Genomic DNA, 18167 nt, shown 5'->3' with positions numbered 1-18167 from the left:
CACAACAATGAACACATCAGCTACACACAGCAAAACAGGTGTCCAAGGTGGGTTGAATCAAGGGCAACTGGACTGAAACTTGAAAACGTTTGCACCTTGTCTGAGGTATGAAGTACCGGTCAATTACAGCCGAAGAGGCCCAGAGGATGAGAGTCAAGTCTACAAGTTTCTACAGCCGAGTCCAGCTACCCTTGGTTCAACCCTCCTTTGATTAGTGTGACCTGGATGACAGAGAATCTTCACACAGCAGAAAAGATGCAAAATGAACTGAACCCAAAGGAGTGGTCTTGAGATTTTCAGCACCTGCTTTCTACACAGTTTTAGAAAAAGACGATTTGTGCTGAAAATTTTCAGCCAACATTTCCCAAATATAAATCTAATCAGGTTCTCCATCAGCACCTGAATTCATCATCCTCTTCATCACCATGGACAGCAACTTTAAGGAGCTCTTGGCAGCCAAACGCCTGCGCTGGCTCTTAAAGGCCCAGCAGACCAACAGACAGTGTTTTCAGTTGTTCTGGCTCAATAGACTCCTACTTAGGTTAAAGCTGGGCCATCAACAATCTGAGGTCATCAAAGTATATGTATTAAGAATTGTTAAGTTTGTAGAGCCTATATGTGGGTATATCAGTGTTGAATTTATATAGCGTGGTCAAAGAAATGCTTTTTGAAAACACCCAGAAAGGGGCCCAGGACCACCACTGGAATTAAATCCCTGCTTTTGAAAACAGATGTTTTACTATTTATGAGTAAATGCTAAGGGCTAGGGTTTGGTATGAGCTAACCTAATCTTGCCTTCAAAATGAAATACAGTATTGCTATCGCCGTCTTCCTTTAATGCCTTTAAATATGATGTACTTATACAACAATATGCATTATATTAACATCAATTATTATACGTTTTTGGTTGGAAAAAATACATTCAAATTGATGTGAAATCATCTCATTAAAACAATAGAAATGAGACTTTTTAGGTGCTTATTTATCCCTTCAATGTAAAACTTCAACCAACAGCCAGATACCTTAGCTTATCTTAGCTTAGCATAAAGACTGGAAATGGGGGGAAACAGCTAGCCTGGCTCTGTCTATGGGCAACAAAATCCAGCTACTAGCTCCTCCAGCCACTGCTCCTCACCAAGAAATAGTCCAGCTCATAGCCTGCGGTAAAGCCATAAATTGTCACATTCACACTTGTGATTTATTGGGCAGAGCAAGACAGCAAAAAGTCGCACTATTCCTTGATAACGGCTAATTGATTAGTAAGAGGCGTAAGAATACTCATACATATCAGTGAACTTAGACTGAAAGCTTAACTAAATATAGAAGAGTAGAACTAAAGTACAAGTGACAGCAAATTTATCAGTGATAGAGTACTGTACTGTGTGAAAATAGCTGTAGAGTAAAATTACAGGTTGTGGCACATTACAGGCTTTTAAGCATGCGTACACATATGAAGTAATGTGGCTATAAGCAGCCTTTCATAGTATGAATCCATATAGGAAGCACCACTACACTGTAAGTATTCTGTACTTCATCACTCTGCACTGACAGTGTGCCGTCATATACCTGCATATTGCAGCGCAAACAATTCCGAATGAGCGTATACTCCATAACGCTCAGTCTCGGTGCACAAGGCAGGGACTTATTCTTACCCGAGGTGGAGGGAACTAAGCCCCCAGGGAGCAACGTCACTCCCTTTGGCATATCAGCCACTGTCCGCTGCATGCGCCCAACACACCGCCACAGAGGACGTCAGGATCGCACCCATCCTCAACGCGAAATGCTTTGCGAACTGAATGTAACTCCAGCAATCCTCCCCGATTCCGTGCGTTTCGGCGAGGAGGTATTTGCATGCTCGGGCATACAAGCAGGCTAAAGGAACTCCTCGGCGAAGTGGGAAGGTCATTTAAAGTGGAAAGAGAGGGCTCGCGTCGAGTATGGTCTGTGGTGAGGGAAGCAGCACAAAGAGCCAACATCTGTAACTTCGGGATTTACTTGTAAAGGCGCTTCTGCTGGAGATCGTGGGATATTCTGTGCACAAACATGCCTGTAAGAAGAGGTCACGTTGCGCCACAAAACACATTCCTTGGATTAATAATTCGGAAATTCGAGGGTCAGAGTAAGTATGTTCTTGATGTGAAAATGCTGCTGCCAGAGAGAGAATACTGCCAAGTAAACGTTTTGATAAATTCACGTTGAAAATCTAAGTTTATGCTTTGATAAAAAATGGTGCATCCCATAAGGAAAAGAAAAAAAGAAAAAAAAATTCATGACTTTGTTTCTTTAGAAGATAAACAAAAGACTGGCTAAATTATTGATTTTTACATGAGGATTGCTGAATAAAACCATTAATATTGCAGGAACTGAATACAGTGTGTATATATATGCATGTAGTTACCATTAATTAAAATATGCAAATTCTGGAAAAGATAAGATTATCTGCAAGATGAATCTCAATCTTACATTTGGCTGCTTATTTGTCTCTACAGTGCCAGTGAATTTAATCAAGTTCATCGCTGATTGGTTTTATTTGTGAGCCGACACCATGGCGTGGGCTCTGAGGTCAGCGTGCATACATAAGTGCATACTTTCTCTTTTCATGCAGACCGGAAATTTGTGATAGCCAATGCCAGGGTGGAGAACTGTGCGATCATATACTGCAACGATGGCTTCTGTGAGATGACGGGCTTCTCCAGACCGGACATCATGCAGAAGCCATGCACCTGCGACTTCCTCCACGGTGACCTCACAGACAAAGAGGCCATCAGCCAGGTGTCCCAGGCTGTGCTTGGCTCCGAGGAGCGCAAGGTGGAGATCACCTACTACCGGAAGGATGGTGAGTCAGAGTCCTGGCACAAGATTGTGGCTGTCACAGAGTGCCGGTAAGCCGAGAAGGGCTTCTTTTTGTGACGTGTGGCTCCAGAGAAAAGCACCTACTGCGGCTCCTCGGTGTGTCCACTCCCTGATGTGGCCTGTCAGTCTGCTGCTAACCACTTGGTTACAATATGTGCTTCAGACATTAGCCCTGATTGAGGAAACCAGTGAGCTCTAAAATAGCTCCTTTGAGCTTTATGCTGAAGGTATTCACGTACTTGCTGAAAGTGAACTGATAACTTTGATCCTCATACATAAGGAGGGTTATGATTACAAAAAACAGTCCAAAACAAGAATATTATCCTAAGAAAGAAGAAGTAGCTGCATATAATCCATCCGTATCACACATTAGAAAATGATCGTGGTGATGTGGTGTGAAAATGGTGTTATATTAAGTGCTATTAATGTTTGGTTGTGTGCATTGCAGAGGAGGGGTTATAGCCAGCGTGTCAAATACAACCATCAGAAGTTCCATGTGTGAATGCATTGAAAGACAGCAGTAGAATCTTTTTGGCACCTGCCTTGATTCATAACATCATGCGCCTGGGCGACAAAAAAAAAGTCTGGTTGCCAAAATTGTGGTGTGCACCTCGTCTTGGTTTTGGATTTATCAAAGAGATAGAAATAGGATGAAGCAGTCGGTGCTATGTCAGGTGATAACATGATTCTTGTGTTTTGATGGACAGAGGGAGAGATGGTGGAGGAGAGACGGGGCTCGGATAGACAGAGCAAAGTTCATGTTTTCTGACTCCGGCTTTACACTTTTCAATTAAAATACGCTCAGTGCATATTTGAAGATCCGTGATTCATTAAGCCACGTCGTGGTTTGCAGCAAAGGTGTACAGCAGCTTTACTCCACAGTGGATCAATCCATAAATCTGTGCCATTGCTGCACATGCGATAGGCTACAGCTTTGCCAGCTTTGCATAAAAATGCTTTCCTTTTAATGCTAGACTGGTGTTTGTCATTCATTTTTGGCCAATCCTACTTCTGGTATGAATGGTGCACTGCAGAGACAGCAATCCTGAGTCAGAGTATTAATATGATGTTACCGCTCAGTGGCATAAATCCCCGGATTGACCACCTCCTGCCATGCTCTCACATGAGCTTTTTATGGTCAGCATGACATAGCTGCACAGAGTCAGACCAAAAGTACTCTTCTTATAGAGCAGCACAATTAAACCATGCTTTTTTTTTTCTTTCATTTCCCTGTCAGTGTTTGTGATATTGTTTCTTTGAACTTATATTCTTTACTGCGCTAACTTCCATGGTACAAACAGCAATATATGAGGAGTCAAAGCTGGAAAAAAGAGACGTAATGTTTTATTTAATCATAAGGAGCCAGGGCTTTAATTTTTAATTGTGAGTTTGATTAGATTCTAGGCCATGGATACATGTTTAATCTACCATCAGCAGCCATCAGCCTGGACGTTTTGTTTTGGGTTTTTTTTTTCTTTTCTTGTTTTGCTAATCAGGAAGAATCAAGAGCCGGCTGCTGTTCTGTTTAAATAGATTGTCTCAGAAGCCTGCAGGACAATTACAGAAAACACTCCAGAGTCTGTTTGTGAGAGTACGAACAGCTTGCTTCTTGACAAGCGGGATTTGAACTTCATTTAGTTTCCCATCCTCCCATCTTTACACGCATGTGCTCTGCTCCGTCGAAATGTCATGTGCCTGTGTAATGTTTTAAGTGTGGCGGATGAGAGCCACAGAAACCTTCCAACATAATCGTCGCTCTCTGTCTCTTCACAATCCTCCCCGGTGTGCATCACGGCTTCAAGACACAACTCTTAATACTCCTCAGAGGAATTTACAGTGAGTGCGTGTGCTCATGAATAAAGATGTCAGGCTGACAGTGCAGTGACTGGGAATGAGCAGCTTACAGAGTAAATGCATTAAACTGGTATGGAGGACACAATCCACACGCTCCCACTGCTATAGGGGGATGAAAGATTCATGGCATCCTTGAGAGCGGTGGCCATATTGATTCAAGTCGCTCTTCAGATTGAAGCTGATGGGTGGAAAGTGGATGTTTTCAGTGTCTGCTCTCCTAACAGTGTTTGAAGTCATCAGTCCTCATGCAAATCAGCTAATCCTTTGTATTAAACCCATCCATTTTCTACACACCTACTGCACGTCACAAATCATACAGGCATGTTTAAAAAGAACATAGAATAAACCAGCATTGGCTGAAATGTGTTCCCAGTATTCCCTCTATCCATTTCTCCCCATTTTCCCCTCTAAATATTGGTCCAAGTATGATCTGTGGACATGCCTTAAATGCCCATGTTGAGAGGGATTGCAGTGTGACAGTGCAGTGTACTTTGTTTTCGCTCATCCATCAATAACTGCAGTGACAAGTCTTAAAAAAAGTAATGTCAGGATTTGTGGAAGGGAGCCGTGCGACATCAGGAGCAAAAAAAGCTTTGGCTCTTTTCACTGAAAAGGCAAAAAGTTAAGCTGCTTATGCGTATGCTTCGAAATTAAAAGTAGTGGAACAAAGGGGACCATGGGAGTACGGCGAAGGCCTTCAGCGCGAGGGCCTTTTTCCTCTCATTTTGGTCTGCGTGAGCAACCAGGATGGGTTGTGAGAGGAGATACCACACATGCACTCTTCCTCCAACGATGATACATAATCAATGAGGTAAATGCTTTCCCTTGATGGCTTTGTAAAGCTATCCTATTCCACGGGGTGTAATAATACTTTGTACCTGAATGAGTGTTAACAAAAGGAAGCTGACACCGTGCAGAGAGAAGTTAAATGGATAATGGCTTCATAACAGCGGCAGCTTAGCTAAGCGTGCTGAATGATCTGGGACATGTGGTATGCGTGGGTGCAGGGTTTCATAGGTGACACCCCGCCGAGGGGACTGAAGGGCCGCACGTGCCCCCGCTGAGGGTTTAGTGGCAGGGGAGCGAGGGGACAGGGGGACGCCGAGTGCCTCCAGTGCACAAGGTGTGCTGCAGGACACTTGGATGACTACCCTCCAAAAGAGCGCATCCATTTTTCATCACGCTCAGCCCTCTTTGGTGTCTCGCAGTATGAGGTGAAACACGCACTGAGCCTTCCTCAGGTTTCACGTGTACGAGTGAAATCAGCTGGTCCAAGTAGAAGCCGAGGGACTTTCCATCTCAGAGACATTCATATCAGCTTCATCGCAGGAACATTTGCATATTTATTAGATAATGGACTGTTTACGGCCGTTTCTGCCCATAATTACAACGCGAAGCAAGTTAATTGGTGGAGAGGGGGCGCAGATGGATGTTTGAACACTATAACAGCACAGGTCTGAGTTTGCATTGGGTAGGAATGTTCATCCACGGGCTATTTTTATCTCATGGATTCTTGTACTGGAGGTGATAAACTAGTATTCCTCTCCATACCGTCTGTGTTTTTCTCTTGTCAATCACTGTATGCTAACTTCAGTTTCTGCCGCTGCATTCAATGCACCAACATTTGCGCTGAACTTAAACAGAATAAAAGATCGCTGAGCAAAATATCATGAATTGATAAACACAAATGAAATGTAGTTTGAGCCTGAGCTGCTAGTTATCCCTGACGGTTCTGGAGACACTGATTGAAGATGAAATTAGGCCAGGCTGTGTAGCTTACAGCAGTCTCACTGAGGCGAGATATTGCCACAAGGCCCAGGGACTCTAAACAAAGGGTTAGCTTGCATGGCCTCTCCCTACATGCCCTAGTCCCGATTGGCTATGCCCCAGTAACGATGCTTATTGGCTTAAGCAGAATAGCCCTAAACGAGAAACATGTCAGATTTCATTATATGAGACTTACTACCAGGCGGTGGTCTGGGGCTGTACTGTTTAAATGCTGCAGTTGTGGATACTACATTGGTATAAAGATACAAAAATCATCAACTCATGTTTCTCCCTGAAGTAGATCAGCTTTTGCAGATTAATAAGAGGCTTCAATACATCACAATCAAAGAGCGGGGTTCACATAAGAAGTAGCTTCTCATTTTGAAATAAGATTTGAAAAAATGTATAGCGGTACTCGCACTTCTCCATGAATATAAACACCACTACTGCATATTGATGAGTCTTGAAGACATCTCACAAGACGTTTCACCGCAACTCTGCTTGACCTGTGAGTCATTGTAGGGGTGTCCAAAGGATCACTTGATTAAGCAGCAATGTTTTAATAATTGATGATGGAAATAGAATCTAGAGTAATGAAATTTCCATCATGAAAAGAGAGCTAGTCTTAATACACTGTCCATTCATTCAAGCAGGTGTAAATAACATTTCTTGGCTAGCAGGGAAACACTCTATATAAAGGTCAGGGAATTAATGGACGCTCACTGGTACAAACTGCCAGTGATGTTAACCATGTCCAGCAGCTATGGCCATGTTTGGACAGCATTGTGTTGAGTTGAGTGTTGCAGGAGAATAGGGAGGTTGGATAGCCTAAACCCGAATGGTTAGCAGTCTTCAATAGCACATATACGGTACGCTGCATTTTTACCAGCGTCAGTAGCTAACCGTGTTTGTCAGTCTGTATGTTTGCTCAATGGAACATTGGCAGACAGAGAGTTAAAACTAAGGAAACAAGTGGTAACGGAGAAAAGACAAGAAAATGAGGAAATGATGCAGCATAAGCAGAAATAGAGCACGTGCAGCCTTCTTTATGCAGTTCTGTTGTTTTTTCTGGTGAAAAATGTGTTTTCCTGAATCCAGTATTATTTCCCAGTGAATCTGGGAAAGACCATAGCTGACAGTTTTGTTCATTGTGACACTTCAGCTGAGAAGTTATGTCTGCCAAGACAATTTGTCCATCAACAGAGGGTAGCATGACACGTCTAGAAAATTAGATCTTTCAATCTGATTTCAGCTGTTTCATGAAGTATTCTATGGCTTGAACTTGACTTGAAATTAAGCGTTCTGGTTTCATCGTGTTGGGTAATAATATTTGACTTAGGTTATCATCATAAATCTTGCTATGTAAGTTGTACTATTGAATATGAATATGCACAAAAAGCCTCATTGTTTGTACAAGGTTCTGCATGCTATGAATAACTTGCTAATTTACACAAACATCATGGGATACTGTGGATTTCAATTAGTTTTGCCATTGATTAAGGTTTAGCTAAATAAGGATAATGGGGAGAAAATCGGATCTTTGGATTCACATAATTTTGCCCACCCAAAATACCTTCGACTCTCTGCCATTGTTGTGAGGTCATGAAGACGATGAATAACGCAGTTGTTTCCAATCAATGACAAAGGCCGTTTTTCTTCAGGTCATGAGTAGCTCTGCTGATCACATGGCTTACTCCCGCTTGACTGTGGGTGAAGGAAAGAAAAGCTGTTTTATTCACAAAAAGTTCCTTTTGCTCACCAGGGTCAGAGCACTGTGGGCAAATGTGTCCATTTATAAAATGAGCATAGTGATAAGAACACATCATCAGATCAAACTGAGAATGGCACAGTGTCCGCTGATTTAACGCAGCAGTTATAGAGAAGCTTTCCTTTGATCCATTTCAGTAGAGGTGACATTCAGCAGGAGACCAGATGAGAAGAACCCCCCATGGTTTAGCCTTTAAGCATGACCATTGTTTCCCATCTGGTGAGGTAAACTGCAGCCCAGAAATATTTCTGCTGAATTTACCATCTTGGCAGCACACAGCTTATAGTTCTGAATGACGTACAGTAGACCTCTGCTGGTATCAACCAGTATAGATATTCAATGTATTACTTCTGTTCTCTCCTTTGTCAGAAGGGGATTTTAGAGCTTCATTTATTTTGCATTACTTCGCAAATGTGCACATCGGCCTCATTGGCAGCTGATAACGGGGTTGCACACAATGCTTACACTGTGTAAAAAGCTCCATAATGAAAAAAAAATGTGCTAAAGCGAATGAAAATATTTAATTTAATGTGAGCGTGCAACCATGTAGCAGGGATCTCCTTATGCTATATATAATTCACATGTTATTGCTCTACTCAGAAAACTGTGGAAAAACCCCTGACAGGGAGCAAAATTTAACCAAGTTAGAAACCGTGAAGCAAAGGGCACAACTGCATCATAAGGAGGAGAAATGCTCGGAGTACACGCAGCTTAACATTTCATCATTTTCAACTACATTGCATTTGGAAAACTACTATAAATACAGTATACTGTAACACATATATATAATCTGCTTATCCGTGGCTCAGTAGAAAGGTGGAGGTATGGCTCAATGGACATTTCTCGATATATTACTCTCTCACAAGAACAACAGGATTTGTTGGAAATCATTTTGGTTGAAAAACAATAATGAATATGTGGTTTGAAATCTGGCATTAGAAATCAGTCTGTCACCGCGCCAGTGTCCACTTTTGAATCAAGGAAAAATGTCCCAAAAATAACATCAGTAAGTGTTCGTTTTTGGAGGCAATTCATTTTTTAAGGATTTATAACTAACAAGTTTAATTCCTGCAGGATTTATCAGATAATTAAAAGTCGATACTGAACCTCACTCGCCTCGTTTCTCCTCGACTGTTGAAAATGAGCATACTGTTAAATCAAACACATCACAGTCAAAACCAAAAAATGTTCCCTTTTATGGAAGGGACACTGTAGAATTAAGTGGAGGCTTTCTGGGAAATGCAGGAAAGTGCTTTTTATGAAAAGGGGATTTTCTGGGGGAGGACTCGCAGTTCTCCAGCTCTCTAAGCACTGCTCTTCTACTTTAAAACATACACACATGACACCAGACAAGATGGGTGTGGAGTTTCCAGCCCCCCTCCCCCTGCTGGTTTTATTATCCACATACAGCACACACGCAAGCATGCAGTGCTATATACTCCCATCCCCTCACATGACACTGCTTAAACACTGAATTCTACCCGAATTCTCCAATTCTGTACATTTTTGATGTTTTCCATTGTATTCAAATCACATTATCATATTGCCAGTGGTAACAATGCGGCATGACTTCTGGGACTTTTGATGCAGAAATCCTTCCAACAGAACTCTGGCATGTTGAGGCAGACCGTGCTTGTTATATTTAGTCAGACAGCAAGTCTACTGCTAATGAATGCTGCTGGCAGGGTGTCTGTGAGCCCTGCGGAGATTACAGTGAACACTGGTAATATGTGTCCTCTGTGAGTAGAAGCAGCACTACAAGACAGAAGGACAGACAGACCTACACGGAGAGACAAAGGGACAGTTAGTCGTAGGTCTTTTGATTCTATTGCCCAGATGATAAACACCGCTTTTGATATATTCTCTAAAACATGTTAAGTACATTTTTTTTAATATCTGTAATGCAGATTTTTTGATTATGTGTTCAAAATTGGAGTCATTTCAGACATAATAGAAAAGGCTGTCAAGGCAGTTTAATCCCATAGCAGAGATGGCCACTGTGATATTGTAAGTCACCCTATAGCTTTATAGTAGCTATTATGTTGTTGTTGTTTAGGGTCCAGTGAGTAGACAGTTTTATTGGTGGGCAGTTGTGCCCACAGGCCCTGAGTAGCTTTCACTAACACAGCAAATAACCGATGCAGTTGAGAAATTGAGATATTCTGGGCTCCAGAATAAGTTTAGATCACAGATTGTTTTCTGCTCCACCGCTTCACACGATCCTCTAGTCATTATTCCTATGAGCACATCGCAATCCTCTAAATTGGCTGTAATCTGTCCCGCCTGTTTGATCTATTCTGCTAAACCCGGCTATCTGCACCATACTGTGGCTTTTGCATCATATTTGTCCAAGCCCACATTGTATTGCTCGTTAAAATACATGTGGCACATCTATATGGGCTTAAATAGGCGTGCGGCACACATGGACACACACATATACTTTGTGTAACCCCTGGGCTTACTTATTTTATCTCAACTTTGCTCTGACATGCAAGCGCTGACCTTTAAATCGAATCCACTTCTCGTCTGTTTTCCCAGCATTCATGAGAAACCAGAGGGAGGTGTTAGTCATTTTTAGATTTCTCTTTATTTAACATTCTAAATAAAAAATCTGCACAGTGTCTCGCACATAAATGTTTTCTCTGTAGGTTCAGGTCAGACATCTTTCAGAGATGACAGGCTGAAGGATAATGTATGCGTCTCTTTCTTTTGGCACTGACACTTTGTCTCTCTTCCAGGGTCTGACTTTCAGTGTAACACTCACATAATCCCAGTGAAGAATGAGGAGGGCGTGGTGATGATGTTTATCTTAAATTTTGATTATGTGGTGGATGAGGAGAGTGACAACTCCACGGAGAAGATAAGCCCAACGTCTCCTACAAAGTCAGATCAAAGTGAGTATTTGATATACAGTTCTGTCCTTACTATGATATACTGTAAAAGTACCTAAAATATCAATGGAGTAAAAAAGTATAACAGAAATGGGACTTATTTTTGTTTTTGTTGTCATGGTATTTCTTTTTCTCTCTGATAACTGACCCCACACCAGTATTTTCTCACCACCAAAAGCTAAAAAATGATGGCGTGATGCCGCATCGAAAAATGATGCATCTGTCATTCATTGGTCACATTTCTTGTCTTTATTGTCAGTGAACCTGTGTACATTTTGTGAGATGGCTCCAAACACATAATTCCTTTAGCAGAGGGGTGTTGCATAAGTGGATGGCTGTAAATGAGATAATTCATTAAAAAAGCCCTCTGTATCTGTTAGACAATAATTGTGCACTAGAGAATTTGATTGTCTCAAATTCTCAGTGTAATCCAATCATGTTGCCAGCATCTATTATTCCAAAAAAAAGTGTGCATTATTTAGTTTGCCAGGACAAAACAGTGTGAGTGGCCTGCTTATATAACCCTGCTGAATGTGTTTAATTCTTAATCGTTCTGCCTGTTTTATGTCTTTTGAAAGAGCAGCCTGTACATGCATGCATGTACCGCACCCTCATCTTTTATTTGGATGTGTGTCAGTATAGGTGTAAATGTCAATGAGACATTCCAGCTCCTCTCTGATTGGAGGCACTCAGCATCTCTTCTCTGACCGGAGCTCAGCGATCCACTTCACTCAGCATGAATTCCTCCAAGGCACTGGCATCCGGCTCGTGCTGTTGCCGTGTGTGTGTGTGTGTGTGTGTGTGTGTGTGTGTGTGTGTGTGTGTGTGTGTGTGTGTGTGTGTGTTTTTCAGCGCGTCCATGCATATGAGTGTGCGCGCGTGCATGCACGTGTGTGAGTTGAGTGCCTGTGTCCGTTGCTAGCATTGCTAATCAGAGCTGATTGCTTGTGACAGCGCTTCAGCAGGGGGATCTGTGGGTAGATGGGGCAGATAAACATATGATGTGACTTTACATTAGAACAAGTCTTGACTACATGCACACATCACACTTAAAGGATGACCTTACCATTGTCTTTGTCTGTGGGCAGCCCTTAGATAACAGCAGGGTGTTAAAATGTAATTTTATGCTATAACTGGGGTTTTAAAGACTGATACTAATATTTTTGTCTTTCATATTGATTGTTTCCACACCACGTATTCTATATTACTTCAGATGTGTATGACAGATAGGCACATTTAACAGCAAATGAAAAGTCCTTTCCGGTTAATGGGCTTTTAAAGGAGAATGAAAGAACCATCCCCTTGGCAGAGGAAGTACCTTGATACATCACTGCTTTCAAACTGCTTTCTCCCTTTTTTGGCATTTCACCTGAAATGATCAGGGAAGACATTCGTATCTAACCGTAAGTTTTAGTGTAGCAGCCTGTGAAAAGTGATTTTGGGACATTGGGGGGCTAATTATGATCCGGTGCTGACAGCAGGCAATAATCCTGCAGGTGTCAACCAGCACAATATTGAGCCTGGAAGAGAGCAATCCCTCTTTCCCTGAGCTGCCATCTAGAACACACCATTCAGCAACCTCAACATGCCTTCAAGGTCCAACACCAGAGACAATAGTTAGAAATTACCCAGCAGAGAGAAACACTGCTCAGTGCACAGAGTTTTACTGTTCCGTGTACAACTGGGTGCATATGATGCATTGTGCAATACAGTATTTCACTCAGAAGTTCAACTGTAAAGGTTCGCCATCACTATGCTTACTCTCTTTGAGTTCTACTGAGTGACGAAACTCAATTAGAATGAATGAACTTTCAAATAGAGCCTTCTTTCTTTGAATAGAGAGCAGGTCCACTGCAAGCTCTTTCCTCTTCCTACCCCAGACCAGACAACCTGTGAAGGAAAATCATGCTGGCTGCTTGTATCCGCAATCTCGCTGACTTGAACACTACCCACAGCTCATGAGCGTAGCTGAGGGACAGAATATAATTCAACTCGTAAATCAAGATCTTCGCCTTCAGGCTCTGTTCTGCTTCTTCAGCACAGCAGTCCGATACAAAAGTCCATGCTGCTGCTAATGTCGCATCCATCTAACATCTTACCCCCGTTTGAGAAGACCTCAAGGTACTTGAGCTCCTTCCCTTGAAGCAGCAACTCACTCACAGTTCAAAGGGCAGCAATCCACCATTTTTTCAGCAGAGTACAAGCAGAGGACTGATCCTCATCCTCACCCCTTCACACTGAGCTGGAAAATGTGCCGTAACAAATATAATGCAAGTGAAAGGGTATTAAGAGATACTTAATTGGAATTAGAGCTGCCTTATTCTTGAAGACATTTCAGCACCAAGAGATTTAATCAGTCTGTTCACGAGTAGGGAGTCCCAAAGTTATTTAAACTCATTCTTGAAGACATTTCAGCACCAAGAGATTTAATCAGTCTGCTCACGAGTAGGGAGTCCCAAAGTAGGTAAAATCTTTCAGAATGAAAAGTCACGAGACAGTCATTTATGCCACGTATAGGTTGTTCAGATCACATAACAGTCCTGTGTGAGTCATCAGTCCCCTGAATTAAGGTGTGAATTGGTTTGAAAGCACCTCGGAAGAGACGTCAGGACAGCACTGTGAGCTGATGATAAGCTTTTTCAGGACAGCTTTAAAAGGCTTTTGTCAAAATAGCTGCAACATATGGTGAAAACTCCACACCAACATGCATAGATTTGATGATATAATCATTCTATACATGGAGGGAATGTCCTCCAATAAACACAGAATCCTTGTTTTTCAAAGCCAGCAACACACTAAGGCAGACACCCATCCACTCTAATGAAAATAAACCCAAAAATAAGCACAACAATCCAGTTCGAGCAGGAAGCAGATCCATACATCAGCGAGACAACAACCAGTGAGCAAGCTCAATATGGGAGAGCCAAATCCTCAGATCAAGTTTCAGCAGTATACCTACGTACAAACAACAATAAGAGACGCTTCTTTGAGGACACAATGTGAAAATTTGAATGAAGACAAAAATTTGAAATAGAAATTGAATCAAGCGAGCAATGACATGTCTTCGAGACTAAAACAAGGTAGCCTACATGTGAATATATCTCTTCCTCACATATGTGGAATGCATTTTTACTCACTTAACAAGTTTAGAAATTCAAGTTTTACTGAAGCTTTGATTATAAGCACGATTGCCCCCTTCACTTTAAAAATGTCTGAGTCAACAGCAGTGGTACTTTGAGCTAAATGCTAATGTCAGCATGCTAACATGCTCACAATGTCAGTGCTACTGTGCTGATGTTGGGCAGTTATAATATTAGCTGTGTTCACTATCTTAGTTGAATGTTTTACAATGCTAGCATTTGCTAATTAGCAGTTGACACAAAGTACGGCTGAGGCCATTGGGAATCTCTCTTTTGCAGGTTTTTAGTCAAGAAATATTGGGAAAAGACCCAGATCCCTAACCCTAAAATACGTATTATGGGTATTATACAAGCATTCAGCCAAAGCAACAGTACACGTGATGCAGTCTCACTGCAGACAGGAAGGTTGTCCATATCTCAGCTCAGCATGTCATCGGGTCCCTCTCCAGGAAACTTGTTGAGTGTCACGACTCTATTGTAAGCTGCTATAGTTGTAACATCAGCACATTAGACCAGGGAATGGAAACAGATGGCAATGATGTTATGTAAGGAGGGTGCTGAGGGATGGGTGCCTCATGAGTGAGGCAGGGTTCACTTTCACTTTCTATTGTTAATGAGCCAAAACTTTCACTCTGTCCCCAGAGGTCATTAACCTCTGCTACTGTGTCCATTCTGAAAATGTGGCTTCGGTACAAAAACTGCGCTCCTGCCTCAAATCAATGAGGCTTGATAGATCAATGGTGCAATTTGCTCTCTGTCTAATGCTTGTGGGCAGTGAGATATGGAGATATGTTGCACCATGGCAAAACCAAATCTCTTTTGATTTGTCTTCATTTTCATGGTTTAGTGCACTGATCTTTTATTGTTTAACATATATTATGTTGAGCTGAACACAGCTTTGTTCATTAAGAGAGCTTCATTGCAGACATTGTTGTAGAAATTCTGTCTTCCTTGTTCTTCTGGGAACAAATACGGTATAGAAATCTTACAACAGATTAATCTGAAAAAGTCCACAGAGGCCTGCACATTTGAGATACCTGAGCCCAAATTTTTACATTTTATTTTATTTTCCATTTTCCTTCATATGTTTTCAGCAGACTAAACCTAAAATTTTGGACATTTTATGTCAATTTTAAGGGAGGAGCAGATTCTTCCGCTTCCGCCAGGCTGCTTTGAGCCTAATGAACACCAACAAGCAATCTCTTCCACAAGAGGACCCAGATGCTGTGATGGTGGACTCACCCAAAGACAATGAGGACTCAGTGGCCCTTCAGAACTTCCCCTCACCTACCAAGAGCCTTTGCAGTCCCATTGAGGCCAATGACACGCATGGCCTCATAGGCTCAAGCCACCACTCTTCCCAGGCTAGCATCGGTCCTGAACCACTTGACCATTCATCCCCCAAACTCCCCTGGGAGAAGCTGTACCAGACAGAGCTGCAGACCTCTACCACCCTGTCAAACACTTTCCCCAGAGGCAGCATCAACAGCATGAGGCGAGCCTCATCCGTCCATGAAATTGAAGGCTACTCCAATTCCAAAGGCGTATTCAGGGATCGCCATACAAGTGAAGGTATTTACAAGAGTATCTCCTCTGAGCATATCTTATTACTCCAATCTGTGATTAGTGTACAGCGCCCCACTGGCCCAGCCATCACATTAAATGAGTTTGCATTGGAGAGCCAACCAGCATTAACTATGTAACTCTGGGGTCAACAAGGCAATGTACACAATTATAGATTTGGACTTCAAAAGTAATATTTAACAGACAGCGTTCTTGTTTTATTAACTTTACTCTCATTTTGATCTTAACATCTTTTCTCAAATGTGTATAGGTTTGTTGAAATGTTTCTTCTTTATTTGCTCTGTCCACAAAATGCTGCCTTTAGACAATGGTAGCCATGTCAGAGGTAATCAAGTATTTCTGACCATGATTTCATTGCTCTGTGCTTTTTTGGAGTATGACTTTCAAGCAAAGCAATCAGCATAAATGCTCTTCACAGATCCACACAAATTGAGGCTTACTGCACTTAACTCTGTTAAATGGTTGTACACTTACATCAATGAAGTGATTTTGTCACATCAGCATACTATGAAATCATATTGACATGACACTATTAGCCTCATATCTGCTCTCATCATATGCTAATCAAAGCATTGCTTTTAGATTAACCTGCATGTGTGTATGCTTGTGTTATGTGATAGCATAGCGGGTCTGCTAACTGGCTCTTCTTCAAAGCTGCGCTAGCCATCATGCACACGGTATCTGTGGGAAAACCCTACACAAATGCATTGCGTTACAGAAACGCTCTTTACTCAGCAGCTCTCTGCTGCCACACATGAAATTTCCTATACAATGATTTTAGCAAGAGATGCACTTTCTCCATTCCAGCATCTATTAACACATTTGCAGTGATGCATGCATAACAAGTGATGAAAACAGAAGCACCGTAGGTCAAAACTTTGCTTTTAAGATTACGTTCAATTGAATCTTTTGTCTTTGAATCATCAGTTCCCCTAAATTTGTAATTGGTTCTTATTCAAGGTTCTCAGTACTTGACCTTATTCTCAACGACATATGAGCTGCAGCAGATTTGCAGACAAAGTAGATAAATATTCGCCATAGCTCCTCCATTATCCAAGTATTGTAGAGTGCACAGCTGGCTACATCAGTATATCTACAGTGTACAGAGCGCTGTGTATCACTGTCATGTGAGCGTAATGCCTAAAACACAAAAGTACGAATTGTAACTCCCTTAGCTCTTAACCTTCAACTCCTATCAGTGAATCTATTTGAAATATTATGTACGATTAACAGCCGATTTTAGTCAAGTTACCCAAGATAAAATAAGTTTAGCGAGGGTACTAAGGTGTCTGCTATTTGTTCTAAACCACCAGGCCCTTTTAATCACGTGAAGTCCAGCCTGCTCGGCTCTACCTCTGATTCTAACATCAACAAGTATAGCACCATCAACAAGATCCCTCTGATTGCACTCAACTTCTCTGAGGGGACCGATAAGAAGACTCATTCTCCGCCAACATCTGACACAACCATCATAGCACCGAAGGTCAAAGACAGAACTCACAATGTCACAGAGAAAGTCACACAGGTGAGTCGGGAAACTGTGCTTGCAGAATCTTTTGATTCATAATTTTGCTAGTAGCCGATCTGCAGTGGATATTTTCAACATGCATACTCATGTAGGTGGCACCGAGGCAAAAATCTCAGCCACCATCACAAGACCTGAGGTTCAATTCTCAGTAACCCTTGATTCTGCATTTCAAAGAAAACAGTTGGTGGTGTTTGTGGGTGGGAAGCTGGCAAAGGAATAATATATTTGGCACTGCACTAGTGACTCTGACTACAGTCATTGGTTGGGGGCATCTCCAGGGAGGGTTGCAGAATAGTGTGATACATTGATATACAGCACATGTTGCAACCTGCCAGGTAAAAAACAGTAGCTGCTGATCCTGTTTATTCACATGACTACTGCAGCATACCCAGGTCAACAAGGGAGCAGTGACATAGAGGACAAGAGTGATGGGGTAATCGGGCATTGAGAAAGGCGTGATGGTATTTAAGAGAAAAAGGTTGAAATTCATCAAGTAAAAAGGTTGAAATTTATCAAGTAAATTCATCAAGTGTTTCAGAAAGGGAGAGAAAGGACATTCCACTGATCCCTCATCAACGAAATTCATCTTTTTACTTCCAAGCCCAGATGCAGGTTCATAACACTTCTGTAGGGATTCAGTTTCTTGCTCAAGGACAATGCAGCAGGACCAACACTTCCTGTCATATGGCTGAAACAAGGGCTGTCTGGTGGCAGAATAGCCTGTTGACAAGTCCAGTAGCACAGCTGATGCCAGCTCGTCAAGGACAGCGAAGAGTGCATGC

General features: G+C 42.0%; 1 protein-coding gene across 2 annotated transcripts in view; it reads left to right on the top strand.

The window, feature by feature from the left end:
• Window positions 1–1639: 1639 nt before the first annotated feature.
• The window catches only part of kcnh7 (potassium voltage-gated channel subfamily H member 7), a 36242-nt gene continuing 19714 nt past the window's right edge, over window positions 1640–18167 (top strand). Inside the window, exons 1-6 of one of the 2 annotated variants that reach the window (XM_076746354.1) lie at window positions 1755–2119; window positions 2606–2836; window positions 10981–11136; window positions 15411–15845; window positions 16162–16182; window positions 17171–17382. In XM_076746354.1, the coding sequence (XP_076602469.1) occupies window positions 2044–2119; window positions 2606–2836; window positions 10981–11136; window positions 15411–15845; window positions 16162–16182; window positions 17171–17382 (1131 nt within the window). In that variant the 5' untranslated portion in view covers window positions 1755–2043. Of the gene's footprint in view, window positions 2120–2605; window positions 2837–10980; window positions 11137–15410; window positions 15846–16161; window positions 16183–17170; window positions 17383–18167 lie in introns of both variants that reach the window. The other variant, XM_076746355.1, reaches the window with a different exon arrangement.

The sequence above is a fragment of the Chaetodon auriga genome, chromosome 13, assembly GCF_051107435.1.
Source record: "Chaetodon auriga isolate fChaAug3 chromosome 13, fChaAug3.hap1, whole genome shotgun sequence".
Classification (NCBI taxonomy): Eukaryota; Metazoa; Chordata; class Actinopteri; order Chaetodontiformes; family Chaetodontidae; genus Chaetodon; species Chaetodon auriga.
Note: the sequence above shows the minus strand (reverse complement) of the source record. Positions and strands in the feature narration are given on the sequence as shown.